At 49.4% G+C, this 18454-nt stretch overlaps 1 protein-coding gene across 5 annotated transcripts in view; it reads right to left on the reverse strand.

Annotated features, from left to right (window-relative positions):
• Positions 1 to 17042, reverse strand: part of LOC120720333 (CSC1-like protein 2) — a 28578-nt gene extending 11536 nt beyond the window's left edge. For 2 of the 5 annotated variants that reach the window (XM_040009967.1, XM_040009966.1), the window contains exons 1-8: positions 16725 to 17042; positions 16595 to 16678; positions 7310 to 7531; positions 4958 to 5037; positions 3194 to 3232; positions 1472 to 1562; positions 819 to 856; positions 532 to 674 (exon numbers count right to left, since the gene is read on the reverse strand). In XM_040009967.1, coding sequence (XP_039865901.1) covers positions 532 to 674; positions 819 to 856; positions 1472 to 1562; positions 3194 to 3232; positions 4958 to 5037; positions 7310 to 7531; positions 16595 to 16678; positions 16725 to 16754 — 727 coding nt within the window. In that variant the 5' untranslated portion in view covers positions 16755 to 17042. Of the gene's footprint in view, positions 1 to 531; positions 675 to 818; positions 857 to 1471; positions 1563 to 3193; positions 3233 to 4957; positions 5038 to 7309; positions 7532 to 7689; positions 9877 to 14483; positions 15121 to 16594; positions 16679 to 16724 lie in introns of those variants that run through there. The other 3 variants (XM_040009968.1, XM_040009971.1, XM_040009970.1) reach the window with 3 other exon arrangements.
• Positions 17043 to 18454: the final 1412 nt, after the last annotated feature.

An 18454-nucleotide genomic window follows, 5' to 3' on the forward strand; every position in this document is an offset into this window, starting at 1 on the left:
GTCGTTGTGTTGCAAAGACAGAAATAAAACGCAGCGTCTGAGTCACTGAGCGACGTGTTTATTGATGGTTTTATATGCCCGACTCAGCGTGACTTCTTTAAAGCTTCGTCCACGGGTGTTTCTGAATCCTCGAAGGCCATTTCGCCGAGCGGACGCCCTCCATGTGCGTCTGACAGGAAGAGCTTTTATTGTTGACACCCCGCCCCTGGGTCAGCACAGGAAGTCATCATAGCCGCTTTCCCCTCCTTACCTACCGCCTGTCACTATGACAAAACCACAGCACGTTTCTAACACGGCACTTGTACTACAGACCAGATGGGACCGAGTCTACCATTAGCCACAGTCTACAGGGCGCAGGGCGCCTACGCCTCTGACCCCACCCACTTTACCTTCTTTGGAGGGTGGTCCAGGTGTTCCTCGGCTGAGGAAAGCATCTTTACTGATAATTCGGACTAAAACATTCAGACAGAAGGCGAGAAGGCGGTGAGTGACACATCAAGACCCGAGACCCTCAGACCGAGTTGCTCTTACCCAGAAGGTCTCCAGAGAAGTTCACGGGCAGGACGATGCCGACCGAGAGGACGCCGACCACGACCAGAAGGCCGATGATGTGACGCTGGAAGGACAAGTAGTGAACGGCGTCTTCGCCACACTTCTCACGAATCTCCTCGTCTCTGCGGCAGAAACAGGAGGAGTCACGGTCTGTTCTTACACGGGAAATCTGAGCGTCTGTGATGAGTTCACAGTCTGTGGTAACGATGGGACAGTGGAGCTTTCGGTCTGACCGTGAAAGCGAGAAGCCGTTTCCTCATACTCACTTTATTCTGAAGATGGCCGTCAGCCACGAGCAGAAACCCTGAAACACAAACAGGAAGAAGACGACAGCTTTACAGCAAGCGAAACGACAGTGAAAGCCCCGACTGTGCCTGGGATTCCTCATCCTCACAAGCAGCAGGTGTGCAGGCGAGGCCAGTGGGCGGGGCCTCAGCTAACCGTTAGCGGTCGCAGCTCAAAGTACCCAGAGCTGCCGAGCTGAACAATGGCCGATGGATTAGGAACACAGATCACAGACGTACTCTGAGTGTCCTGCTTTAACCCTGCATGAATTAAATCCTGACTGAGGTTGTCATAATTCATCCGTGACAAGGTTAAATAACAATAATTACAAAGAAACACGTCAAACATCTGTAGTAACATTAAATGACCAGCAGGTGGCAGGTATGGAGGGACACATCAGTGTCCAACGTAGTGGTTTATGTGCAGGTACACCATCAACACTGACACAGATACGACAACAGCCTTTGAATAGCTGTCCACTGTGGTGGCCGCTATGATGACGCCAGATGATGATGATGATGATGTGTGTGCGTTTTGTGAGTTCTGCCCAGTTTGGATGAACTTTGACCCTCTGTCAGCTAACGGCTAACTGTGGCGGAGCAGGAAGAGGAGGGAGTGATGAAGGTGTTCTTACGTTGTCTCTCTGGTCGAAGTCAACAGAGCTGGAAACCGAGGTGAGGCGTTCATAGCGGTCGGGCGTCTCCGAGTGCATCGCCGAGGCAACACTGTGGACACAAACAGGAATGTTAGTATGGGGCCCTCTGACCTTTGACCTCTGTGTGTGACAGCTGGTAAGACTCCAGAGTTCCTTTGAAAATGAGTTTCGAGCCACTAAACACAGACGACGGTTCACCAAGCACAAACCTGGATCGGCACGCCCGCTCGATCGCAGTGACCCCGCGCGCTCGACTGAGCGGCGACCCCGCTGTGGTGGCGACCCCGCTCGCTCGATCGCGGCGACCCTTCACTGGGTTCAAATTGACGGATTTGGGAGAAACTGCTTAGAGCCAAACCGTCGGCTCAGCTGGAAACGCAAATAAAGATCTGAGTCACGTTTATCCAACAAAAGCTCTGTGGCGGTCGGTACAGCAGGAACTTCAAGCTTCAAACCGCTCAGGAACCGGACTTGATCCACCGGACCTGCTGCCTCACGTCTTTAACGGTTTCTACGTGTTTCTGCCTCTACTGTCACAGTTTGCAGGTTAAGGACTAAACAGCAGAGTCGGGGGGGAAAGTTCAGCGATCTGAAGTCTGTAAACGGCGTTACAAAAATCCAGCCGACAGGAGGAAACGCACAGAGGACGACGGCGCCATTTATACTAGGACAGGAAGTAAAACTGAATACAGAACAGGGACAACTAACAAAGTAAAACAGGAAGTAAGCGACAATAACTCGGGAACGTCAGACACAAAAACCTGACACGGGGAAACACACAGGAGGAATGTGAGGGAACTAACGCACTCGAACACGACAACAACACGAAACTAAGAGCCAAACGGAGAACAGCTGACATCACAACACACAAGAACTTCAGAGAGTCGGGGTCCAGAACCGCAGGACCACCACGTTTACACAAAGGTGGGAATCACCATGGCAACCAGTGACCCCAATAATGATCGGCTGTTCTGTAGTGCTGACATCTTTAACGTCGACTACGTTTGCTCTTACGTCTTCAGTTATTATCGTTTTAGCTGCCGACTCTGAGCGTGGGCGTGGCTACGGCACGTTGGGCTACTGAGTCATCTAGCTAGCACGTCACAGGGGTCCACATACGCGGGTAGCCGTTACCTTTTCACCGGCTCATAGTTATCTCTGTCGCGCCTTCGGCTGAGTTTGACACAAACATGGAGAGAAGCGTGGAGTGGTGTTAGCATCACAGCAGGTAGCATAATTAGCCATTTCAATGCTGTAAAAACACAGTGTTCATGTGCTGCGGAGGGCGATTAGTGCCTCACTGACACAGTTCAATGTGCCCCCCCCCCCCGTGGGAGAAATCTGATCCATCTCTTCTTAATAATATAGCGCATGGCAATGAACCATTTTGCCTAAATAGGAAGCCCACTTTGAGCCAAACAAACACAAACACAACAGGAGGATTAAAGTGTTGCAGTTCAACCAAGTGCCAAGCAGTTCAAATGTTATGTTTTTATAATTAAGCGCTTAAATGTAGCGAGCAGGCTGCTGCGGATAGATCTGTGCAGTCTGTTGGCACTAATAACCTTCCATACAGAAACCCAAACAAGTACAGACTGAAATGCAGAAAAGAGGTGTTAGTGCACCAACCAGAGAGCCCGTTAATCAAACCAGAGGAGGTTAGCAGACAAACCAAACAGGAAGGAAGCAACAACAACATACTATTCCCGCTCCTCCAGGTCGCTGAAACGCTTCTTCAGTCTTCAGGAGAGGAAACAGAAAATAACAAGGAGGTGATGCCAGTGAGAGGGAAACAACCCTGATCAGGTCACACAGCAGGAGCGCATCACGCCCACCACCGCGTTTACACATGGACGCTCAAAGATAGACGCAGCCGCCATGATGTCACTGCGAAGCCTCGGGCTGAAGCTTTCTGCTAACGCCGCCTAATCTTACTGCTAAAACACGCTGTTAACCAATGAGCATCGAGTCAACCAATCAAGGAAGAGTCCCGCTGAGTCGGAGGCTCAGTTTCTTCTATATAGTCAGACTTTTTCCCCAACCAGCGTCGCCACCTGCTGGATATTAGTGAGAACGCAGATTTAAGGAGGCTTCACCTGTCAGATCTTGGAGGCTACGTCCATCTTTAATACTGTCGGTGTTTGTTGGGGGTAGACATGTTACTTGAACCGTGTTTTTACTTGTTCATTGTTAAGTCAAATTGTGTTTCTTAAATTTGTAAGTCTGAGTGCAAATCTATAGGATCAAGACATTCCTTTGTCTCCGACCACCTCTCCAGCCACTCGGGGAGGTTTTACTGCAGATGCATCCTATCTGACAGATCTGTTTCTTGTGTGGTCGGCTTCCTGCCCTTCTGTGGCTTCACTGTGTTGTGTACGGTGAACCAATACAGGAAGTGAACCATATATTGGGTGTGGGGGAGATTACCATTTTGTGACTAAGGATGTTGTTAGAAACAGTTGGAAGTCATGCACGCACACACACACACACGTTCTTGCACATGCATACAGATGTTTACACACACACACACACACACGTTCTTGCACATGCATACAGATGTTTACACACACACACACACACACACACACACGTTCTTGCACATGCATACAGATGTTTACACACACACACACACGTTCTTGCACATGCATACAGATGTTTACACACACACACGTTCTTGCACATGCATACAGATGTTTACACACACGTTCTTGCACATGCATACAGATGTTTACACACACACACACACACGTTCTTGCACATGCATACAGATGTTTACACACACACACACACACGTTCTTGCACATGCATACAGATGTTTACACACACACACACACACACACACACACACACACACACACACACACACACAGTGCCTTGTCTTAGAACCATCTGGGGGTTTATGGTGGGAGGTGCTTTTGCTGTGATGTGTATTGTGTGAACTGTTTTCCCAATAAAAGGCAGCAAGCGGAGGCCGGATTTGGGGTCAGTCTGGATTCAGAGTGCTTCCTGAGACACCGGCCGGGGCCTCCCTTGCAGCAAGTAAAAGATGTTCGTCTTGTTTTTGTCGTTAACGAGAATACGTTTCTAAACCAGCGGGTCCTGTGGAAGCGCAGACCCAACATTCATATTCAAATGTGGCTTTAAAGCAGCCAAACTGTGTGTGAGCGCCTCCTGTCTGCAGAGCTTCACTGATGCTCGGGTTAATATAACAGCTCACTGATTTCAATGTAGGAAACCTAAAAACAGACAGATTCTAAACTGTCTTTGGTTCACACATCAGAACGATCCATCTCAGCTTCCAGTTCTTCCTGTCTCACCTCAGGCCTGCACATGTTTATTTGTCACACAAAAAAAAGACTCTGCTTCCTGGACGTCTCCGGCGCCCCCTGTGACGGATTAAGCCCGTGAAGCTGTGGTCCAGCTCTGTGATGAAGAACGTTTACAGACTGATTAACGTTCGTTTACCTGTCAGCATCGGTGACCAGCGCCAGGCGGCCATAATCCCACGCAACCTTCCGTAAAATGGAAAAGACGAAGAGGAGCACCTGAGGAGGAAGAGGAAGGAAAAATGGTAAATGGCCTGCATTTGTATAGCGCTTTACTTAGTCCCTAAGGACCCCAAAGGACTTTATACCACATCCACACACACACACTGGTGATGGCAGCTACATTGTAGCCACAGCCGCCCTGTGGCGCACTGACAGAGGCGAGGCTGCCGGACACTGGCGCCACCGGGCCCTCTGACCACCACCAGTAGGCAACGGGTGAAGTGTCTTTTCCAAGGACACAATGATCGAGACTGTCGGAGCCGGGGCTCGAACCGGCAACCTTCCAATTACAAGGCAAACTCCCAACTCTTGAGCCACGAAATTTCCGGGGGAAAAAAAGCCGAAATTTCACATCAGTGAACACAAGGAAAGCGGCGGGGCCAGACGGCATCACCGGCCGTCTGCTGCGCTGCTGTGCTGACCAGCTAGCAGGTGTGTTCACTTACATCTTCAACGAGTCCCTGGCGAAGTCTGTGGTCCCCACATGCTTCAAAAGATCCACCATCATCCCTGTGCCCAAGAACAGCAAACCCTCATCCCTGAACGATTACCGGCCAGTTGCACTGACCTCGGTAGTAATGAAGGTGTTTGAGAGGCTGCTGAAGAACATCATCTCCTCCTCCATCCCAGACACCACAGATCCGCTGCAGTTCGCCTACAGATCCAACAGATCCACAGAGGATGCCATCGCCCACGTCCTACACACCACCCTCAGCCACGTGGACAAGAAACAGGGTAACTATGTGCGAGTGCTGTTTGTTGATTACAGTTCAGCATTTAACACAATAGTGCCCTGCAGACTGTTCACAAAGCTCAGGGATCTGGGACTTAACAGCCGTCTGTGTGCATGGGTGTTGGACTTCCTCACTGGCAGAACTCAGGTGGTGAGGGTGGGCAGGTGCTTCTCCAACAGCATCACCATCAACACAGGAGCACCTCAGGGATGTGTCCTCTCGCCACTGCTCTACTCCCTCTACACTTCAGACTGTGTGGCCACCCATGGCTCCAACACCATTGTGAAGTTTGCTGACGACACAGTGGTGTTGGGTGCCATCTCCAACAACGATGAGACGGCCTACATGGATGAAGTGAAGAATCTGGCATCGTGGTGCCAGGACAACCACCTCCAGCTGAACGTCAGCAAGACCAAGGAGCTGGTGGTGGACTTCAGAAGGGGTCAGCACAGAGACTACAAGCCCATTATCATCAATGGAGCTCCAGTGGAGAGGGTGCAGTCCTTCAAGTATCTCGGTGTCCACATCTCCTCAGACCTGACATGGGCTGCCCACATTCAGGTCCAGACCAAAAAGGCTAGGCAGCGCCTGTATCACCTACGACAACTGAGGAAGTTCAGGGTCTCTCCAAAGATCCTCAGGATTTTCTATACAGGCGCTGTGGAGAGCATCCTCACACAGAACATGACATCGTGGTTCGGGAACAGCTGTGTGAAGGACCAAAAAGCTCTCCAGAGAGTGATCCGTACAGCAGAACGCTGCTGCAGGATTGCTCTCCCCCCGCTTCAGGACACCTACACCAGGAGATGCCGGACTAGAGCAGCGCAGATACTGAAGGACCCGTCCCATCCTGGCAACAAACTGTTCCAACTTCTGCAATCTGGTAGAAGGTTCCGCATCTTCCGGGCAAGGACAGAGAGACTCAAGAGGAGCTTCTATCCCCAAGCCATCCGTGCCCTAAACACACACACCCGCCCTCTCACATCATCTATAATTGACTGAGACAGGACTCTTCCAGACACTAAACCAAGGCACAATGTACATTTTAATTCCTTTAATTTTAAATATGTTTATATTGTCTATCCTGTAAAATAGTCAGATGTCTATTCATATTAATGTACAGAATTCACCTGCTTGCTGCTACTACTGCACATTCACCCAATGTGTGAGATATATATATATATATATATATATATATATATATATATATATATATGTCACATTTTTGCACATGTCGAGGAGCGTGTCAGGCTACATTTCACTGTGTGTTATACTTGTATAACTATGCATGTGACAAATAAAGAACCTTGAACATCAGACATCTAACGGAAAAATCCTGCATGCTGCTCTCAGTTAGAGTTCAAAGGTCACTGACATCAACATGTCAGGAAGCCCTCCAGCTGATCTGTGATGTTCACACACTTTGGATGACAGTGTTCTGTCACGTGTGAACGTGTGTGTTCACGCCTAACGCCAGTGATGCGAGGACAAAAAGGGAGGCGTGTTTATCCTCCGTGTCTGCGGCGGCAACTCACCAGGAAGCACATGAAGTCGAGGGCGAGCACGGTGGGCACGCCGCCGAAGGGCAGCCCCTGCAGCACGGTGCTGCGGATGCGGGCCGAGTAACAGTAGTCTTTGGACTCGCCGTCGCCATCGGCCGAGCAGTTCTCCTGACCGCTGCACGCGTGGCTGCTGGTAATCGCCATGGTAACGATCAGGGCTCTGAGCATGCTCACTGCCGCATCCTCGCAGAGAACCTGAGGGAGAAAAGAGAAGAGATGTGAAACGCTTGCTCTCATGAGGGAGGAGGAGCCACACGACCGCCTGAGATGAGACAGTTGACCTGCATGCGAGCATGCTCAGTACGGACCGTCAGATCTAACAGCTGTTTTAACACACGGTAAACAAATCTGACCTCTGGTAAACTCGGTGGGATTTTATTCATTCAGCTTTCAGAGGACCGCCTCACGCCACCACCAGGGGACCGCCCTCTCCCCTTCCTCGGCACCCTCTGCACACAGACCTCCATCTTCAGAGGTTTTCAGGTTACTCTGTGGTGGTTGGATGAGTCAGAGTACCCGTGATGTCACGTGATGCAACGACTCAGACTGATCACAAGCTCAGTAATGTTGTGGGGGCGGAGCTGGAAACCCTTAGGGTGGTGTCAGAGAGGCGGATGTTGTCCAAGATAAGTACAATGGTGGACAACACCTCACCCCCACTCCGTGAGGTGCTGGCCAGTCACAGACATTACCCATAATGCACCTCTGAACGACACAGGAAGCCTTTCCTGCCTGTACGCCTCCACTCGATGCACAGCACACGGTGCAGCGGTTACAGCCTGTTTGATATTTCGTGTGTGTGATGTACTCGGACTTTTATAACGAGCTGTCCGTTATAATTTGTATTATTTACAGTAGTTTGGTTGTTACCGTTGTTACCGTGACCACAGAAGGTTAAAGTATCAGGAGCTCTCTGCAGGCCGACCTCATGATGGAGTCCTCCTCCGTCACTTCACCTGCACTGATCCTGGACCAGCTAATGGGATTTTAAGCTTTTATCCGTCGGGCCTCGTTTCGACACGTGCACAAACGTTTCTGTGAAAGGTTCACACGAGTCTCTGCTGATCACAGTTAAGTCACTGAGCCAGCGACGGCCCGAGATCGGAAATCTGCTCTGTTACCGTGTCCCGATGAGATCAGCAGCAGTGGTTCAACGGGCTGAACACACACACACGTTTAAACTCATTAAAGCTTCAAACGGAGGAAGTGACACGGCTCGGTGTCCTCCTTCACACATTGACTCTGCTCCAACAGCTGTAGACACTGGGAACAAAAAACATTTCAGCCAGAAAAATCAAGAAGTGATGCTGCAGGTGACCGCAGGTGTGTGTCGCTCACACCCACCCACACACACTCACACACACCCACTCGTATTTACTCATCATTACCTTCAGCACACTGACGAGAGAAGCTGGCAGAGCTCACTACATTTCCCAGCATGCCCCAGCAGCGTCACAGCTTAGCCTACTGATCCCGTTGCTATGGTTACCTTGACTGCAGTCCTGGCCTAGATTTTACGGCTCAATGAGGGCGCTGTCGCTGATGATGTCACAGTTACATCACAGAGCTGGGAAACAAAGGCGGGCCAGCGTGATTTCACTGCTGACCTGGAAACTGTCTGCTGTGAGGGGCGGGACGAGTCACATCCAATCAGAGGCCCCAGTACAAACAGCGAGCTCCAGCAGAGACGCGTCAAGGTCCTCGGACACGACTGAAACTCGTTTCATCCAGTACCCCTCACTCAGACCCGGGCCAGGGCTGACCCAGGGGCGGGGTGTCGACAATAAAAGCTCTTCCTGTCAGGTGACCTGGGTCAGAGGAAGCCGGGTCTGACCGGGCGACCTCAGACACGCTCAGGTCAAAGTGAAGTAAAAGCAGACGAGTCTAAATGAGCGTTAGTGCCACTGAACCGGGAATCTGAACGTGCTTCACGCACACATGAGAGCACCTGATGAGTCAGAGCAGCTTTTCCCCTCAGCGGCTCCTGATGCTCCCGAACAGGATGTAACAGGAAGTCCTCAGAAAAGACAAACAGGAGGAACTCTGAGTCGACTTTCCAGGAGAAAGACTTAAAATCGAGTCCCCGCCCTAAAAGTGCACCTCTGAGAACATTTTCATGACAATTCATCCAGAAAGTTCTGAAATAAACTGAACCAATCACACGGCATCTTTTCCAGAGCTTTCCAACTTCCTGTCCACCGCGCCTGACGTTTACAACCCCAAAGACGGGCGTAGAACAACAACACGTTAAAGGCAGTAAAACGCTCCACACTGCTGCGCTCCCAGCCTGAGTAACGCACGCCGCTTCAGTCCGAAGAGCTGAGCACGCACGGATGTGTCTGCAGCGTGATCGGCTGTGAATGTGTTTTTAGTGCACACTCTGCTTCCAGGACGAGTTTCCGAGTTTTCCCTGAGACCCTCCGCTCCGGCTTGGATCAGATCCAGAACCTGCAGTGACATCTGCAGCCTGCAGGAGGCGCTGGCTGCTCTGAGCGCGTGCGGTGACGGTCTGATCTGGAAAATTCCTCCGGTGCAGCGTCACTCAGAGACCCCCTCCCTCCCTCCCTCCCTCCTCTCTGTTGCCATGGTGATGCAGCAGCAGCATGACTCATCTGAAGCCTCCATCAGAGCTGCAGTGCAGAAGACATCCACCCAAAAACACCACCTCTGCCTCCACCCGCCGGGGTAAAACAGCTCCTGCATCAGACCTGATTACAGCCAATCCTGTGGGTCTGTCCCCCCACCATCCTCCTCCAGCTGTGTGTGTGTGTGGGGGGGGGGTCGACTCTGGTCTCTCACTCACACACACACACACACACACACACACACACACACGTACGTTGGTTTTCTATCCTCACAGGTGCGCTGTCACGTTCTGTCTCCTGTTTAGTTTCAGTCTGACGGCGTCCTCGCGCTCACATTTCACCCTCAGGTGCACCAGGCGTGCTCTGATGCTTTTTTACAGAGCTACAAAAACAAGGAGAGCACGAATATTATGGGCTGCATCATAGCTTCAATAACACAAAGGGATTCTGTGTCATTGAAGCTGTGATGGTCCACTCGTGTGAGCTCAGGCTGACGATGATGAAGGATGTGCGGCAGGTTCGGAGGTGCAGACACACACTGACCTCCAGCATCAGCTTCACACACACTCAGAGAGCGTTCCTGTTCATGTTATTCTGTCCACCCTCATTTCCCCTCACAGAGCCACAGGAGCAGACATGTAGCTGCAGACGTCTCCATGATGGAGAAAGGAAAGAAACATCTCCACCTTCAGGTGACACGCTCAGGTGATAACGATATAAATCACAAAAATTTAACATTTTCTGTAAATTCCTGGAGTCGAGTGTTTTAACGATGCATGAAACGATACATTTTTAGACATAAGTTGTAACGGCGCCGTTTCTTTGTGAGTATTTATCACACGGCGTGCTGCGGGGAAAAGCCTGTTCTAACGTTTGAGTCTAAGGTTTATTTTTTAGCACCTGATGGCTCTTTTTTTGCTTCTCATCCGTAAACACTCTGCATCTTTCACGTGATTCAGTTTATTTTGAAAAGTCTCAACAGGATCTTGAGCTTTATTGTGAAAGGTTTATGTGGAAAATAAACAAGCGGACACGCGATGGTCTTATCATCGTTGTTGCTAATGATGACGCATAAAAACAGGCGCTTGTGCGTCCGTAGTGGTTATATTAAATATAAGAGAAAGAGAACTTCAAGAAATTAATGATAACTACAGGGACATCAGAACATAAAAAATATTACCGTAAACAGTTTATTTTGCGACACCACGAAACAAACGATAGATGTTTTTATATCGTTACATCGAACAGCCCTACAGTCTCTCATGTTTATTCTTTATTTCTGTGTGAACCTGCCCGCTCCACCTGCCCGCTCCACCTGCCCGTCACTGTGCTCCCACTCATTGACAATATAGGATACTTCTATTCTATTCTAAAGAGGACCCGACCTCTGAGGAGGCGCTGCAGTTTTAACAGCGACGGTACGATTTTCACCTGCAGACAGGTGTGTGATGACGTCAGCGAGCAGACATTCCCGTGAGGCGCCGCAGAGCTGGAGCCACACGTTACCGAAGCACACGGCGGTCTGGTTCTCCAAAGGCGCCTCAGACTGGCGGGCAGCTCTGGTTTTACCCGGATCACAGTAACAGGTCCGAGTGGGTCACGGCCTCTGTCTTTAAACAGGAAGTCAGGCCTGGACAGGAAATATCAGTCAGCTGATTTTTGACCACGTCCTTTCTTCAAACTGTCCACAGGCAGGAAGTGACACGTTTTCCCTGACGTGATGCTTACGATTCATGAATTATTCCCTTTCATTCCAGTGTGCTTAGGCATAATCCTGCTTCTCTCCAACTCAACAACATCCACCCGACCATCCCGCCGGGCCGTAAAACAGCCGCCACGTCCTGGCGAGGCCCACAGACGGCCGTGAGTATCCCACAGACTGCACAACACTGTGATGTCACCCGCTAGCTTGTAGACTTGTGGCAGCCATGATCCCCGCCCACCCCATCCAATTAAAATCAGAATTAAATAGAAGCCATATTATTGGTCAGATGATGTCATTAACATGCTCCGGCAGCTACAGCCACCTGTGTCACCATCCACCTGTCAGGCAGAGGCCCCGCCCCTGACAGAGCAAGCTTTAACATCATTTAAACAGCTTGAGTATCAGGATGTAAACGTGTTTATTTTAACATGGAGTCTGAGGACGGACTCACTGCTGCCTCTGCTGGACGTCAGAGGAACTGCAGGTCACTGAGAGCTTCCTGCAGCTGAGACTTCAGAGGAACGCCCTGTGACCCCCACCTCACGGCCTCTGACTCGTCTATCAGGGCGAGATCAGAACTCGCCGGCGTCTGCGGCCCTCAGATAACAGCTGAGCACGTGCGTGGTTCAGATTAAGCTCCTATGGTTCAGAGGCTGACAGGAAGTGTGGCGCTCTCAGAGATCCTGCACTGGTGTCGTCTGTCGGGAGGTCGTCCACGCAGCAAAACAAGCGGCCCCACTGATCATGTGACGGCGTCTGGAAGCAGATGTTTTTCTGGGTGATAAAAGTGAGCACGGTGAACCTGGAGGTATCAGGCTGCCGCAGAGCCCTCGGACCCCTGCGTGACATCACGGCGAGGCCCATCGGACCTGTCGACAACATCAACGGCCACCAGCAGAGCGCCCGACCTGGGAACCAATCAGCTGCAAGCTGAGCGCACAGCAGCCCGTGACACCTGTGTGCTCCTCCCCTGTTCTGCCTGACCCTTCACAATAAGAGCAGGTGGGAAAAAAAGCATGCAGCAGAGCAGACAGGTGATGTTTCCACGGTAACCTGCTAACAGCCTGTGAAGTGCACTGCTGTAAAGTGTGACCTTCACTTTCTGCACACGTACGCCAAAACATTAAACACAGTTTCTGAGGACGCCTGAATGCCTCACAGCTGCAACTGAGCAACAAACACCTCCTCCTGCTCCTCCTCTGGCCTCCTCCTGCTCCTCCAAAGTTTGTGGAGTCTGAACGCTGCAGCATCGTCTCCATTAGGGACGCGCCTACTCGTCGCTGTCACTGCTCGGTCCCAGACTCACTGGTCGTTTAACCTCATCGGTAACATTTTAATCGATCCCCAAAGACTGTAAATTATTGTCGTAGATGCTACGCAGCCATCTGCCACCAGGTGGCGCATCATTGTTGAGAAACGCCATAAATCTGTGATCTAGTCCTGATTAGAACGAGATCGCAGGTACAAGTGGTGGAAATGAGCTTTCTTTGAACAAAGGACGAGCTCCTCCTTAGCGATAGGCCGAGGAGTCCTTATGGAGGTGCTCGGAGCAGAGCCGCTGCTCCTCCACATCGGAAGGAGACGGCTAAGGCTGCCGCCTCCTGGGTGAGGCGACAGGGAGGTCCGGGCTCACTGCTGCTGCCCCCGCCGCCTGACTTCAGACCAGCAGGAGGAAATAACTGGATGATTTATTGTTTAGTTATTTTAGCGCGCATCATTCATAACTCAGCATTCATCAGTCTAACGTGTGATGTTGGTAACACAGCATCGTTACTGCAGGATGTGATTAAAATGCCTTTTTGATCTTTTAAGTTAACCTTTCTCAGATTGAACGTCGTATCTGAGTGTTTCTGAGTTTCAGACTCGTCGTTAGTCTAGTTTATGTTCCTCCCCTGACCTCCGTCCCTCAGCAGGAGGACTGTGGAGGGGTCCACGTTCTCTACAGTCAGCTCGCCAAGACCCGGCTGCTCCAGTCTGATGAACCACAAACACACGTGTTTCTGGAACTTTGGTTTCACCGCCGCTTGTTCCTGAGCTGCTCAAACGCGCATGTTTCCTGAAACCTCACCAACTCCCCATCACTCTCCTCGGGAAGAAACAAGGAGAGGGGTTTATTCTTCCTGTCAGTCTGAAGAACACCTGGAACATCTGCACGGCCAACACTGAAGGCTGAAGTATTACCACATCAACGCTGTAGTAACACTCAGGTCTGAAGGTTCAGACCAAACTGGGGATTTTATTATTTGTGTTTGACTGTGAGGAGCAGGAGGAGCAGGAGGAGGTGCTCTCAGCACTTCATCAAACCTCTGCAGGCTGTGTTCAAGCTCCTCTCTGCTTTCATAAAATGGGAGAAAATTCTGGAAGAGATGCCCCCGCAGCTTCCTCATCGAGCGGCCCATCATCCTCCTCCTCCCGATCAGCACAAAGAGCCGGGCCTGCCCGATCGTCCGGAGGCTGATCGATTACCACATTTATTGATTGGTGGATATCGGGCCGTTGGCAGCAGCTCCTCCGGCGGACTGCGGCTCTCTGACCTCGTTTGTCTCCGGTTTGCGGCCCGGATGGAGCAGCGGGCCCGGTGCACCTGCAGTCCGGCCTCAGAGCCCCGCAGCTCCCGGACACAAAGCCCGAAACCAGGCTCGGAGCTCCGCCAGGGCCCCACCGGGACCGACGCCCGGCGTCCTCTGCGCACACGTTATATAACCACCTCCACCACCTCCACCAGCACCACCCACCCCACCCCCAGACACCGAGCCGGATGGATGCTGTCCGGGCAGCAGCGGCCTGCGCGAGCCGCCCAGCACATCAAACAAAGCCGCCTCATGATCAATTATCCCGATTAGAACAAAGCCGGTACCTGCAGCTCGGCCTCCTCCTCCTGCTCCTCCTCTCCGCTCCTCTCAGGGTAGATTTCTCCGCAGGAAGCAGCACAGCCGTTAAATCCTCACAGATCCGCCGCTCCGGCCCTCCGCCGAGCCTTCATCCCGCAAACAGCTCAAAGCAGCCGAAGGAGCGGCTCCTCTCGCCGGGTCACAGCCACAGTCCCACCGCAGCAGCGCGTCTCTCCGCTGGCCTCACGGTCCGCTGACAGCCGCTGCTGCTCCGCCGGCTGTCGGTGCTAAAATGGAGGCGGTCTGTCCGGGAATAGAAACGGGAGGAGGAGGAGGAGGAGGGGCGGCGCTTCCACTCGGCGCCGACAGAGGGCGACAACACCCGCCCTTCAAAATAAGAGCGCTCGCTGCTTTTATTTTTCAGACTTTTCTCTGGTTTCACTCACAGATAAAGACGAGAAACAAAACCTCAGCACAGCAAATATTACATTTATGAGACAGTGCAAGCAGATGTGTGAAGGAAAGAGAAACACCGACTCACAGCAGACCTCAGACCAGGGGCGACTCTAGGATCAGAGCTTTGGGGGTGCTGAGCACCCAGAGAGCTGCCCAGCCAGGCAAGATAAACCCGTCTCTGTCAGTCCCTGCATCCTTAAAGCAGCGAGCGCTCTTATTGTCCCGAGTTCCCTCTGACTGTCTCCTTGGTGCATTTACGCCCCTGTTCCTCTCTGTCCTCATCATATGTTGTCTTCATCTCTGTTATCAGTCATCATAATTTTACCATCTCTGTGTAAGTCTGCAAATTTCTTTATTAAATCATACGACTCTTAAATTCATCAAGTCTCTCTGTGCCTGGGTCCTCGTCTCAAAACATGACATCACTGTTTTGCACATATTAACACAATTTAATCCCACATGTGTGAAAGAAAAGCAAAACACTTTTTTGAAAAGTCTGTAACAAAACCATCAAATCTGATCAAGGTTATTTAAATGCTGCAAAAGAAGAATGGATTGGAATAAAAATACATATCCTAACCTGAATTACTGTGAGAATAATGAATGATGCTCACAGTGAGTAAAAAGTGAACTGAGAGCATTTTTTGGACAGAGATTCACTTTTAAAGTGTGTGTATAATATAATACAGACACATAAAAAACACTCCCAAAACAGAATAAATTATTACAAAATATTAATAAAAACTATAAAAATGGAGGCAACTTTGCCTGTGGTAGAATGTATACAATGTATGAAAAAACCTTTACTGCAGATACTAATTTTGTGTTGTAAGATTTATGACTTTCATGCTTTCATAGTGGTCCTTGGGAGAGTTTGACCTTTTCTCAGGTGGTAACACTGTAACAAGTGTGAGAAACACTGATAAGTGTGTGTGTGCTTTTGGAAAACATTTAAAGCTGCTGTACAGAATCTTTGAAACAAGCTTAAAACATTTTTAGAAACAGAGCATCTGCTTCTCTTTACAGCTCCTCACTCCACCAGGGCTGTTTGGCTCTTTCTGATAGTGAGCAAATGTGATGCACGTACTGCGGCAGTCATACAGACAACTGGACGGTCCAAAGGTTGGCTGACCTATTACTGGCTGAGGTTTCAGTAGAGCTGTGGCTGAACCACATAAAAATATATCATTAATTTTAATCTCCCTGATCAATGATAATGTTATGTTGGAATGTTGTTAAAGAGGGTCAAAATGTTTCAGCCCAGTTTGTTTTGCAGACTCTGTACAGCAGCTTTAATACAGGGAGGACACAACTTCCAGACTGTGAGTAAAATCAGGTTTTTTCTCTTTGTCAGTTTAACAGTTTCTGCCTGTCACTGCTCCCTGTCTGTTTCCTTACCTGGTTCTTCCTGACCTTGTACTTTCTCCTCACGTTCCCTCTTTCCTCTCTCCCTCTTTGGACTCACAATCATACACAAATAGATTCAATTAGATAAAAAATTACATTAATATGAAAAAAACTACTATTAAGATCACCAATAAAAAAAAAGTCCTCTCTCAGTGTCCTTTCAACCAAAAGGCAAATAACTAAACCACGTGTACATCTGATAAAGGACATAAACATTGAAACACTGATCCAACATTATCCTTTATTGACAGATGATTTGATTTTACACTTTTACCTGATGTGGCTCCTTTTTTTGATAAAACGTCCTCATATCCATTATGAACCTGGTTGTCTCTGTACACACACACACACACACACACACACACACACACACACACACACACACACACACACACACACACACACACAACAGGTGTTCTAAGGTTAATGGGCATTCAGTCAGTTAGCTAGTTAGTATTTCTAACAGGACAGTGGAAACAACAGCAGGCTACGGAGAATTTAAAGTCTTAGATTTTAAATAGGCTGTATACATTTCAATGGGAGCAACAGGACAGTCAAATATGGCTGATTTTACTACAGAGCAGGACGGATTGTAGGGCAGCAAACACCGTCAGGAAACACGTTTCCAACACTGCAGGTTACCTGGTGTAATGTTTTTCAGCTAAACAGAAACATGGTCTGACTCCTACCAACTATATAAAGAGTAACTGAAGGTTAAATGCAGCTAATATGTCCTGTTTTAAGCCAGACACTTCCACCTCCGCTCCGCTGCGTCTCAGCCACCATCGCTCTGGCAGAAAGGGCGCTAGAGCCAGAGCAGGGGAGAGCTGGAACAAACCATTTTGGGAGGGGGGGGAGTTATCTATACCTTTGTTGTTAAAATGTTCCATCTCAATTAAGTACTGTATGTTTTTATATTTTTAGTAGTGTGTCACACAAACAGCAAATATTGTCAAAAAAGAAAGAAATCTTTGGGGGTGCTGTGATTCATTTTCAAAAATGGGCTAAAATCGCCCCTGCCTCAGACATATTTGTCACCATAAACATGAAATGGATAAAATCAAATCTTTATCTATTCGAACAATCATTAGTTAAGGATTAAATATGCTTTAAATAACAGTAAATTCTAGGAGATCTTCACATTTGACAGCAGAAGCATCCTGTACGACGCAGAGAGTCCTGGGCGTCCTTCTCTTTATGCACCCCAGTATCTCCAGGGTCAAACTGACACTAGAAGGTGTCTGTATGAGTAACACTGAGCACTGCTGATTTTCTAGAAATCAGAATCAGAAAGACTTTATTTATCTCCAAGGGACACTTAAGGAAATAGCTAAAAATGCTAGAAACATTACAGTGTTGTTGTTGTTTTTTTTGTTTGTTTGTTTGTTTGCAAATCTTTGAACTTCACATATTCCTGATATTTACATCCATAACTGAGGAGCAAGTAGTATTGAATAAGATGGTAAGGTCTTCAGTACTGAGATAATGTGTGTGTGTGCTGGGGGGACAAGTTATGGTCAGATTATAAACTTGAACACCGGATGACAACCGCAGGTCGAATGTACGGCCCAGTCTGTGAGATTATAGTCTTCCTTAAATATTGCTCCTGTGCCAGCCGCTCAAACAGGTCTCAGCTTTGATCAGGGCTGGACTGGGGCAAAAAATCGTCCCGGGCATTTTGACTAGAGACCGGCCCACCAGGTATTATAGGAAAAACCATGAAGCCTTTGAATGAAAACAAACGCTGTTGTCACAGGCAGGGCCGTGCAGAGAGGTTTAAAGGGGCGGGTGCTCAAAGTTAAAAAGGGGCACATTGAACCAGGCTGAATAACAACAACACACATTCATCAAGAATCTAATATGGGATCGCATCATACTATATCACTGCTGTGAGGCGAAGCAAACGGAGCCTGATGGGTACAATGTTGCTGTTGAGGGGCTTCTGCTGCTCCTGCTGCTGATGGTGCTGGAGGGCTGTGCTGATCTGAGACTGTAGACATTAAAAAGTCCACAGGAGAGATGGTAGCTGATTAAACAAGTGTCATGAGATAATAACAAAATGCAAAGATTGGTGACAGCGCTTAGGCTCTGCCTGTGAATCACTCTTTGCTTCTCTTCTTCCTTCCATCCCATC

This window comes from Simochromis diagramma, unplaced genomic scaffold (assembly GCF_900408965.1).
Source record: "Simochromis diagramma unplaced genomic scaffold, fSimDia1.1 OVJJ01000578.1, whole genome shotgun sequence".
NCBI lineage: Eukaryota > Metazoa > Chordata > Actinopteri > Cichliformes > Cichlidae > Simochromis > Simochromis diagramma.